At 40.8% G+C, this 12,033-nt stretch overlaps 1 protein-coding gene across 20 annotated transcripts in view; it reads left to right on the top strand.

Moving 5' to 3' along the window:
• nfasca (neurofascin homolog (chicken) a) overlaps positions 1-12,033 on the top strand; it is a 201,521-nt gene that overhangs the window by 133,720 nt on the left and 55,768 nt on the right. For 19 of the 20 annotated variants that reach the window (XM_061831670.1, XM_061831672.1, XM_061831691.1 and 16 more), the window contains 4 exons: positions 2,657-2,879; positions 10,872-10,987; positions 11,094-11,304; positions 11,718-11,840. In XM_061831670.1, coding sequence (XP_061687654.1) covers positions 2,657-2,879; positions 10,872-10,987; positions 11,094-11,304; positions 11,718-11,840 — 673 coding nt within the window. The remainder of the gene's footprint in view (positions 1-2,656; positions 2,880-10,871; positions 10,988-11,093; positions 11,305-11,717; positions 11,841-12,033) is intronic. The other variant, XM_061831684.1, reaches the window with a different exon arrangement.

Below are 12,033 nucleotides of genomic sequence, written 5' to 3'. Positions count from 1 at the left end.
AGAATGACCGTGGCCATGTATTGTGAGATTTTGGGGAACAACCTCTTTCCCTCACTCAGAGCATTGAAGATGGGTCGTGGCTGGGTCTTTCAACATGACAATGACCCGAAGCACGCAACCAGGAAAACCAAGGAGTGGCTCTGTAAGAAGCAAATCAAGATTCTGGCCTGGCCTCGCCAGTCTCTAGAGCTAAACCAAATGGAAAATATTTGGAGGGGAGCTGAAACTCTCAGTGACAGCCCAGAAACCTGTTTGATCTAGATAACATCTGTGTGCAGGAGTGGGCCAAAATCCCTCCTGCAGTGTGTGCAAATCTGGTGAACAACTACAGGAAACGTTTGACCTCTGTAATTGTAAACAAAGGCTACTGTACCAAATATTACAAATGACTTTCTCAGGTGTTCAAATACTTATTTGCAGGTGTATCACACAATCGTTAAAAAAATCATACATTGCGATTTCTGGATTTTTCTTTTTCAGTTATCTCTCTCACAGTGGACAGTGAAAATTTCAGACCCCTCCATGATTTCTAAGTGGGGAAGCTTGCAATATAGCAGGATGTTCAAATACTCATTTTGTTCACTGTATATCTGGGGTTGAGGTCACTGAGGTGGTTAAAAACCTTTTGTGACAGGGCCCCGGGGGTGGATGAGATTCGCCCGGAGTTCCTAAAGACTCTGGATGTTGTGGGGCTGACCTGGTTGACACAGCTGTGCAACATCGTATGGACATCGTGGACAGTGCCTCTGGACTGGCAGACTGGGGTGGTGGTCCCCCTTTTTCAGAAGAGAGACTGGAGGGTGTGTTCCAACTGTAGGGGGATCACACTCCTCAGCCTCCCTGATAAAGTGTAGTCAGGGGTGCTGGAGACAAGGGTCTGTCGGGAAGTCGAATCTCAGATTTAGGAGCAGCAATGAGGTTTTTCGTCCATTTCGTGGAACACTTGACCAGTGCTACACCCTCGGCAGGATCCAAGAGGGTGCATGGGAGTTCACCCAACCAGTCTACATGTGTTTTGTGGACTTGGAGAAGGTTTTCAACCATGTCCCTTGGGGCATCTTGTTGGGGGTTCTTCGGGAGTATGGGGTACTGAACCCCCTGATATAGGCTCTTTGGTCCCAGTCCGACCACTGTCAGAGTTTGGTTCGCATTGGCAGCAATAAGGTGGACTAGTTTCCAGTGAGAGTTGGACTCTGCCAAGGCTGCCCTTTGTCACCAATTTTATTCATAACTTTTATGGACAGAATATCTAGGCACAGCTGAGGCGTAGAGTGTGTCTGGTTTGGTGGCCTCAGCATCGCATCTCTGCTCTGTGCAGATGATGTGGTTCTGTTGGCTTCATCAAACCGTGATCTCCAGCTCTTGCTGGAGCAGTTCACAGCCGAGTGTGAAGCCACTGTGATGAGAATCAGCGCCTCCAAATCTGAGACTATGGTCCTCAGTCGAAAAAGGGTGGCGTGCCCTTTCCGGGTCGAGGATGAGATCCTGCCCCAAGTGGAGGAAGTCAATTATCTTGGGGTCTTGTTCACGAGTGAGGGAAGAATGGAGCGGGAGATCGACAAACCGATCGATGCAGCATCTGCAGTGATGCCGACTTTGTATCATTCCTTTGTGGTAAAGAGAGAGCTAAGTCGAAAGGAGAAGCTCTCAATTTACCAGTCAATCTACGTTCCTACCCTCAGCTATGGGCACGAGCTGTGGGTCATGACCGAAAGAACAAGGTCCCGGATACAAGCGGCTGAAATGAATTTCCTCCGCAGGGTGTGCGGCTCTCCCTTAGAGATAGTCTGAGAAAATTGGTCCTCAGTGAGAGGGGCTCAGTGATAAGCCGCTTCTCCTCTGCATTGAGAGGAGCCAGATGAGCTGGCTGGGGCATCTAATTCGGATGCTTCCTCGATGCCTCCCTGGTTCGGTGTTCCGGGCATGTCCCACAGGAAAGAAACCCCGAGGACGACCCAGGACACGCTGAAGAGACTATGTCTCTTGGCTGTCTTAGGAACGCCTCGGGATCCCTCCAGTGGCTGAGGAAAGGGAAGTCTAGGTATCCCTACTAAAGCTACTTCCCCCGCGACCCGAACCGGAAAAGCGGTAGATGATGGATGGATGGCTAAAACTAAATATGGCATGCTAATTCCAAAATTGCAGTCAGTTATTTTTTCTAGCACACGAATATTGTTTTCTCGACAGCTTACCATACAGATGAGCAAATTCCACTGATTAACTGTTGTGCAGCTCCCAATAGGTCAGTACTATCAATATCTGCAAACAGAAAACAAGCATAGTAGAAATTAAGAAGAATTGTGCTGGGTTTTCTCTTAACCTTGTCACCATGGGCATACTGTTGTAAACTGTATTTTGTTTTATGCATTTTTTTTAGTTTCCAAAGCTTGTCATGATTCTATTTTTGTATTTTATTTACTTGTACATCAGTAAATATATCCTTTGTTCCATTTGGTTATAACTTATTTCAAAAACTTGATGTGGTAGGGAAAAACTTAGATATGTTTTGGGTTACACACAAAAATTATTTACAAACAGCTCTCAGACCAAAGTTAACAAAAACTGTGCTACCTGGTGTTATGAATTTCAGGATCTTGAAAATATTTATAAAAAGGCATCTACTTTCCAGTGACTGCATTTTGGTTTATTTCTTCAGCCCCTGCTCGATCTGGAGAAAAATGGTCCTAATCTGCACTACTGTGTGTGGTGGAGACAGAAAGATTCTGATGGCGAGTGGAACAATGTAACCATAATAGGAACCAAACATGTTGTTCAGAACACAGAAACCTATGTACCCTATGAGATCAAAATCCAGGCCAGGAATGATCTTGGAGCAGGACCACAATCTAATGTGGTAATTGGATACTCAGGAGAAGACAGTAAGTAGATGCACACTCAGTCCCAACTCTGAATAATCTTTTGGGAATTTCTGTGGAACTTTTGTTTTATTTTATAGGATATCTGGATTTTCCTTTCATTTGTTATAAGTTTCTATGTATGTCTTTGAGAAGGGCTTTGGTGGTTATACAAGACATTTTTATATATGACTCACCTTCATATAGTTGATCAATAACTATAAAGACTGAATTTCTTTTTAAAACTAATTTTTGGTGATGAGCATATTTGCATTATTGGTAGTTTGTTATCATTCAAACATTAATACTTGTTCCTCAAAACAAGATATTCCAAAGTACTTTCATGATTTGCAACATGTTTCTGAAGATGCTAGTTACATTTTTGGATACATTTTCTCTCATTGCTTAGTATGCTTTTTTTCCCTGAAAACTAAAACAAATGCATTTTAGTGTGGTCAAAATTTTTTTTTTACCTGTTTTACAAAAGTTCAATCTTTGTCATTCAAACTTTCATTATGGCTAATGCCACTGGAGACAGCCTCTTTATGTCTTTGCAATACACCAGAGAGATCTGTGAGCTGAAATACCAGGATGAGGCAGCCATTTTGTATTCACAATATAGAAAAAGTAAAATCAATGGTGTTTTATCTTACTGTAGATATGAATCAATATACAGGTATATGAATTTGTGAAATCAGTGCTACTTTTGTGTCACAATACCTTTTTAACTGGACCGAGAAGCAAGGGGTTTGTGGTGAAAGGTGTATTGAAGAGGATACGAAGATGGATCCTTGAGGTGCACTGGCGGGTTGTTGAGAGAGGGAATGTGTGGCGTGGATTGCTTGGCGGTGCGGTCATAGAGGTCAACATGGTGGGGAGCACAGAAGGATTACTGAGGAGAAAAAACACGGACCTCACAAGGATTGTGAGGACTGGCATAACTTAGTTCTAGGGCCTGTGTACCACGGGAGAAGGTTAATACTCTGACAAGGGTTTTCAGGATCTGGCAAGCTTTTTTGCAATTCATGAATGCTGATTGATGACAGCAGAGTAGCTGAGCTGGTTCGGATTACTGGGAAGAAAGACAGGGAGGGAGAGAGAGGGCGAGAGGGGTACAAAGCCCTACCAAAGCTCCAACCAAAGAACTGCAGATCAGATCTCATGACATATTGCTTGCTTGTCTTTACATTTATTACAATTGTATAAAGACAGGAATGTAAGGGTTTCATGAGTAGTTAGGATCATCCACTTATATGTACAGACGTTAGAGAGAACTGTGTATGGAAACTATGCAACTCACAATTTTTTTATCAAGCTCTTTATCTTTACTCTTAAAGCAAAGCAAGAGCAAAGCAAATTTATTTGTATAAGTGCATTTTATACACATGGTAAGTCGAGGTGTTTTACATGATTAAACACATTTAAATATACAGAAATAATAAATTAAAAACAGAGCAAAAAAATGAAAGTAAAGGTACAGTTACAAAATAGCATGCAGTGCAATAAATATAATTGAAAAGTGGAAATACTCTACAAAGCATGAGAAAAAAAAAGTTTTAACCTGGATTTATAAACATTCACAATTGGGGCTGACATCATTTGTGTTGGCAACTTATTCCATTTTTGTGAAACATAGTAGTTAAATGCTGCTTCACCATGTTTTGTTTTGGATTCTGCACTATTTAACCTGAGTCTATCGATCTCAGAGCTCTACTGGGTTTGTATTCCGTAAGCATTTCTTTCATTTATTCAGGAACCTAAAATATTTAGTGATTTATAGACCAGTAGTGGAACTTTTAAATCTATTCTAAAACTGACTGGAAACCAGTGTAAGCACCTTAGAATTGGAGTTATATGTTCTGACCTCTTTGCTCTGGTCAGAACCTGAGCTGCAGCTATTTAATGCTCTTTTTGGGGAGTCCAGTCAGAAGACCATTATTGTAGTCAAGTCTACTTGAGATAAAAGCATGGATGAGCTTTTCCTGGTCTGCGTGACACATACAAGCCTTCACTCTAGATATGTTCATCAGATGGTAAAAGCCAGTTTTTGTGGTTTATTTGATATGACTGTTGAAAGTCAGATCAAAGATTCTGTACTGTGATGAGTTTGAAAACACAATTGAAATTTGACAAAAAGTACATTTAAATTTATGGATTGCTGAATTGATTAAAATAACAGTCAACAATCTAGGTTACGAAAGGGAGATTCGAGATGGGTCTATAGCTTGCTTGCTTGCTAACATCAATGCGTCCAGCAATCCATTGTTTTTGAAGAAGCTCAATGGCAGCTACTTTAATCAAGAGCTTTAGGAAATTCGCCAGACTTAAATAAGCAATTAATTATTGGCTGCAATTCAGCCAGCACAGATTTCACGAGTTTTGAAAAAGTCAGATAGTATTGAGTCAAAACAGGTTGTTGATAGTTTAAGTTGCTGATCTTTTTTATCTACAGTGTTTTGGTCAACTGTATCAAATTCTGACATGGTAATGGAATTTTCCCTGTGTAGCTTCAGATGTAGGAACATATCATCATTTTGCTGATTTGTTCTTATATTTAACCTGATGGATTGCATTTTTCATTAAAAAATAACTAGCCAATTCATTGCATTTATCAGCTGTTGTGAGTTATCCACCGAATCACGGAGGGGTTGTGAGCTTGTCAAGCATGGCAAACAGAATGGAAGTATTGTTGAAGTTCTTACTGATGTTTTCAGAAAAATGTTGCTGTCTAGCACTAATGCTTTGTCTGTGGGGGTCATAGTCAATTAGGAGTTTATTTATTATGTTTAGTTATTACTTATGTTCAATGTTAAAATAGTACAGGACATGTATGATGGCAGCAGAACAATGGTGAGGTGTGCCTTAGGTGTGACAGAGGAATTTAAGGTGGAGGTGGGGCTGCATCAGGGATCAGCTCTGAGCCCCTTCCTGTTTGCAGTGGTAATGGATAGGCTGACAGATGAGGTTAGACTGGAATCCCCTTGGACCATGATGTTCGCAGATGATATTGTCATATGCAGTGAAAGCAGGGAGCATGCAGAGGAACAATTGGAAAGATGGAGACATGCACTGGAAAGGAGAGGAATGAAGATTAGCCGAAGTAAAACAGAATATATGTGCGTGAATGAGAAAAGTAGAGGGGAAAGAGTGAGGCTACAGGGAGAAGAGATAGCGAGGGTGCACGACTTCAAATACTTGGGGTCAACAATACAGAGCAATGGAGAGTGTGGTCAGGAAGTGAAGAAACGGGTCCAAGCAGGTTGGAACAGCTGGCGAAAGGTGTCTGGTGTGTTATGTGACAGAAGAGTCTCTGCTAGGATGAAGGGCAAAGTTTACAAAACAGTGGTGAGGCCGGCCATGATGTACGGATTAGAGACGGTGGCACTGAAGAAACAACAGAAGCTGAACTGGAGGTGGCAGAAATGAAGATGTTGAGGTTCTCGCTCGGAGTGACCAGGTTGGATAGGATTAGAAATGAGCTCATTCGAGGGACGGCCAAAGCTGGATGTTTTGGAGACAAGATTCGAGAGAGCAGACTTCGATGGTTTGGACATGTTCAGAGGCGAGAGAGTGAGTATATTGGTAGAAGGATGCTGAGGATGGAGCTCCCAGGCAAAAGAGCGAGAGGAAGACCAAAGAGAAGGTTTGTGGATGTGGTGAGGGAAGACATGAGGGCAGTTGGGGTTAGAGAGGAAGATGCAGGAGATAGGCTAAGATGGCAAAAGATGACACGCTGTGGCGACCCCTAACGGGACAAGCCGAAAGGAAAAGAAGAAGAAGTTATTACTTATGTTCTGCTTTCCTACATTTTGATTGAGAGCTCTTGATCATCATTGTGCTCCTCCTCACTGGTTTAGGTCACCTCAAGATGGTTTTAGTTTTCAGAGGGGCAACAGCACTCATGATATTGAAGATTTTCCAGGTGAAATTTTCCAAAAGTTCATTAACTGTCTCAGCATTCAAAGTTTGTGGCACAGCGACAGTCTCCATAAACATAGTGGCGGTACTCTAATTGATGTACCTTTTCTCAATAGACATAGAGGTTGACTGAACTTCAGAAGAATCATTTTTTTGCGGTTAATTGGGACCAGAACCAGCCATGAAGTAGTGGGGGATTTATGTTTATACGGGGACCAGAACGTTTAAAATATGTAAACAGTATTTGTACTTGACATATTTGAGACAAAAGAGGTAATTAGTTAAATCTTTTATGATAAAATTTTCAATATACTATTTATAGTTTTACAAATGTATTATAAATTAATATGGCAACATGGTGCAGCGGCTGTAAAGTATTGGCCTCACAGTTCTGATCACCCAGGTTCAATCCCAGTCCCGCCTGTATGGATTTTCATGTTCTCCTTGTGCCTGCGTGGGTTTTCTCCAGGCATGCCAGTTTCCTCCACATCCCAAAAACATGCATTAATTGGACACTATAAATTGCCCCTAGGTGTAGTTCTGAGTCCAACTGTTGTTTGTCTCCATGTGCCCTGCGATAGGCTGGCAACCAGTTCAGGGTATATCTTGTTGTCTTTGTTTTTCCCTCTGCTTCAAATTTCCCCTGTATGAGGATATAATCCCATCAACACGATCGCTAAACTCGACACCTCGTACCATATTGTCACACGCTTCTAAGAGGGTAAAGCTTTTGAAATTTTTCAAACCAACCTTGCCCAAAAGCCTCGTCTAACGAGGGGATGAATCCCTCATTGCAGCTTGAGGTTTGTCAGCACTATCTTCAGCTTCATCATCATCACACATCTCGCTTCTTTATTAAAAGATATTGAAGCAGTTTTGCGGATGTTTACCACATCCTTGTTTATGGAGCACGTCACTGATTCCTATATGCCATAATGGCACCACAAAAGCATAATTTCTGCCGTCTTTGATCATTTCCAAAAGTTTTACTTTTTCCCCGATCGTCATCATCTTCCTGGGCGCTTTGGAAGAAGGTTTCGCATCAGCACAGTGCATTTGTTTCATTGTGAACTAGAGAGGTTTTCGTGAACTCTGTCAACAGCATAGAAAATGGCAGACAGGAAGGACAAGGGAAAGGGTGGAACGGAAACTACTGGGTGGGGCTTTGATGATGCAGAGCCAATCAGTTCACGAGATAAATCCACACATGCTCTCATTGCTCAATGTCGTGCAGGGGACCCATCACTCGGCTTGTATCAATGCATCTTCCATAATAGAGTACTGTACACCGATCTGCCTTTTTTTTGAGGAGGCAGGGTTGGGAAAAAAACGATGCACTGAAGTGAAGTGGGAAGTAGAGTGTGATTACTGTACATTAAATGGTCAGAAATAGCCATATCCTTAATGTCAGTTGACCTTAAGTGTAAGTTGGACTAATATATTGAGATAGGTAAAATATGTCCCATATATAGAGAGTTCTTTGGATATCTTTTCCATATTATTGTCAACATAAATGTTAAAGACTCCCATTATGATAAAATAGTTGTACTCAGTACAAATAACTGACAGCAGTTCTGAAAAGTCCTCCAGAACCTTTCTATTTTATGTTGGAGGGCGCTAATTATCGAAACAAAAACCTTTGGGTCACATTTGACTAAAAACATATTTAAAAGAACTAAAATCAAATTTACACTGAAATTACTTACAAATAACAGCAATACCACCCCCTTGTTTCCCTATTTGATACTTAGCCATAAAATTTACGTTTGCTGGTGTTGTCTCATTTAAAATGCTATTACAGCTACTTTCTGTTAACTACGTTTCATTTAATAACAAAAAGTCCAGATCATATGTTGTAATGATATCATTACTCAACATTGATTTATTACCCAGTGACCCGATAGTGAAAAGTACCAGTCTCACAGAGATAACTGGAGACAATGTTTTGATAAATTTAAATTTTTTTCCTCACTAAGTTTGTAGTGCTATTTTTTGTGCCATATCTTTGTAACGAACTCTATGTCCCTTGTTATTACGGGGATGAAAAATATCTCCAAAATGATCTCTAAAGGGGTCTGAGTTATTCTGGAAAAGTCCCTGCAGATATCAATCAGATTCACAGATAAGATTCTTCATGGGTGTAGGAGGGGCCCTTTCACATCTTAGTGGACGGTGGTTTCAAGTAAGAGGAGATGGGCATCCTGTGGGATGGACTCCAACATTGACAATCGTCTTCACCCTATCCTTCAGATCTCACGTGGCTTTTGGCCTAACAGAGAATGAGTTTTGCATTGGACTTGGCTTCAATGGTGCCGGGAGGGGTGTGGGGGATTGAAAATGCTGGCTAATCCCATTGGTCATTTGCTCCTCCAATTGTTTGGATGACGCTAATGAATCTGTCTGTACGTTCTCTCGCCTTAAGTCTTCTTCCTCTAATTTTTGGGGAAAAACTGCATATTTTCTTCCTTAACCCTTGAGAACACATGGAGTCACATATGACCCAGTGTAATTAAGGGCCCACTATATAAACACAACGCACCACAGTTACTCTTTTTACCCTTAAAGCCCAACGTCTCACATGTGTCCACCTGACAGTGACTGCTGGTGGGAATTCCACTATCCATGTTTCAGAGGGAGCCCTCTTCTAAAACCGGAAGTAAATTGGTAAATTTTTCCAAATGTGATGTTTTTCAACCTCTTGTCTATTTAGACAGGAACCGTCTACCTTGTAAATATGTCTGCCCTCCCACAAAATGCAGAAATAGTCATTTGAACTATTTGAACTCACCAATAGTGCAGTACACACTTAACCACTTCTTTAAGTGATGGAACCTCGAGAAACGTTCATGTCCAAATCATACAAGTTGGAGAGGTGCGCTTATTAAAACATCAGCATCCAAACATTGAGCGCACTTTTGTTAGGAGATCAATGAAATCTTGCTTCAGTACCTCTGATTTCCGCGTGAGAACATCCAGGGCCCCAGTATGTATAATGACAGATTTCACAGTTGGGTGCTGATTCGTGATCTCCAGGATTTTTTTAGATATCAGATACCATGTCGTTGGTAAAGCACAGTACTTTGGTGTTCTTCTCACTGCAAAAATATTTGAGGTCCTCGACAGCTGCATCACCAACTATTAACATTTCGCGTCCCGCTTTTTTCTTGTATGATTGAATTTCATACCTTGCAGTGGTGGTGTGGGATGAGCATTTTTGCCCAGGGTCTTGTAAAAGCAGCTGAAATCAGTTTGTTAGTCTGATATCAATGTTTTGGGTTGACTCACTCACTTTTTTTCTTCCTCTTTGCTGTCACGACCATCTCAATCGGGGTTGAGGCACCCTGCAACACAGGCCAGCCGGTTTTCTCCGTAATGTGCTGGTGTTGTGCCCTCCCTTTTAGATGTCCCATATCTTTGGGCTTTGCTCCCAGTCAATTCCATGAAGAAATGCTGGATGATCTGTTATTTTTTCCACAGTCCACATCTGTCTCATTGTTGAGCTAAGAGGCTTTCTGTTAGCACACTTCTATGCACCACTTTGAGACACCGGTACTGTGGTTGCATTCCCCGACTTCCCATTTACATCTACATACACTTCAAGACTAGAAGATTATCATTTCCAGGAATGACGTCCTCTGCAGCAGTCCATGATAGTCCTCAGTGAAAAAGGGGGACATCTTGACGACTGGTCTTGTTCTTAACATGACACTTGTTAATGTCTTTAGCATAATAAAACAAAGTGTATTTTAATGGGTCACAACTATTTGCTCTGTCAATGATTTCCTTTGCTACGAATGCCTAAAATTTGAACTCATAAATAACTTTTTGAAAATGGGACTTTTCAACTGTGGCTGTTATAGCATTGGAGATATTTCCACATTAAAAGTTAAAGTGGCAGAAAAAATAACTGAATGAGATTTTTTTTTAAACTAGTGTTTACCACTATAGATCAAATTATATACAAGATGATAATCTATCCATCCATCCATTTTTTCGACCATTTATCCTTGCTAGGGTTGCAGGTGATGCTAATCTATCATGAATAAAAATGAACCCTTTTTAGTTTTCACTGTCTCTCTCACCTTTTTATGTCTTCAGAACCCACCAGTGCTCCTACTGAGCTGCGCGTTTCCAAGGTGGATACTACCAAAGCAAACATCCAATGGAAGCCCGTCAACCAGATCTCACTCCGGGGAGAATTCAAGGAGTACAGAGTGAGCATGGCTCCAATTTAATGAGAGCAGACTATTCTGACACTTCTAATTTTGTAATCCTACAATTTTTCTAATCCCCTTTCAATCTGCATTTGGTCCCTCCTAGCTGTACTACTGGCGTAAGTCCAGTCATGTCCCTGGTTTGGTGTTTCGCAAGGAGAACAAGACCAAAGGTTTCTACACTACTGTGGCTGAGCCATCTACCATTCTTAGTGAACTTGTGCCCTTCTCGCAATACAAGATGTTTATGGTTGTAGCCAACAATCGTTACGAGGGTCCACCTAGCAAGACTGTTGAATTCAGCACAAAAGAAGGAGGTGATGAATCTTCATTTATAATGTACAATATATATAATATATATAATGTATAATGTACTGTACTTACAAAATGTCTTCTTTCCACATGAAGTGTACAAGTTGGGGGGTAAAAAAAGAAAGACTGGATAAGGATTTCTTTTGCAAGTGTGTAAATCCGTTGTCTCATATGGCACAAACTTCACAAATATATTAGGTAGTTGTTTGGATTCCAATTTAAACTAACATTTAAAAATATATATAGTTTAAAGACATAATAGCATGGAAAAATAGTTACAACTACCAAAATTATTGGACTCCCCTTAACATTGAAATACTATATGAATTGCATTGCTGACATATTTTGAGCACATAGTTGTCATCTTCTTTCAGTTGTAATAGTAACTCCTGAAGTTTTTGTGTTTGTGAATGTGTAGTGCCAGATGCTCCCAGTTTTTTCAGGATCAAGCGAAGAGGTCTTGATTCCATTCACCTGGAATGGGACAAACCTTTGGAGCCAAATGGCCTCCTGATTGGATACAAGCTCAAATACCAAATAGGTTTCACTTTTTATTTTTCATACTTAAATTTTACTTATCTGTATACACTATATTTGTATTAATTGCACATTTGAAATTGCATTCAGAACAAGAACGTGTAAAGCAGGATTTCCATGATGTAATTGTCTTTTCCTTGTGTATGTGTGTATGTGTGTGTGTGTGTGGTGTGTGTGTGTGTGTGTGTGTACCCTTT

This window comes from Syngnathoides biaculeatus, chromosome 10 (assembly GCF_019802595.1).
Source record: "Syngnathoides biaculeatus isolate LvHL_M chromosome 10, ASM1980259v1, whole genome shotgun sequence".
NCBI classification, from domain to species: domain Eukaryota; kingdom Metazoa; phylum Chordata; class Actinopteri; order Syngnathiformes; family Syngnathidae; genus Syngnathoides; species Syngnathoides biaculeatus.
Note: the sequence above shows the minus strand (reverse complement) of the source record. Positions and strands in the feature narration are given on the sequence as shown.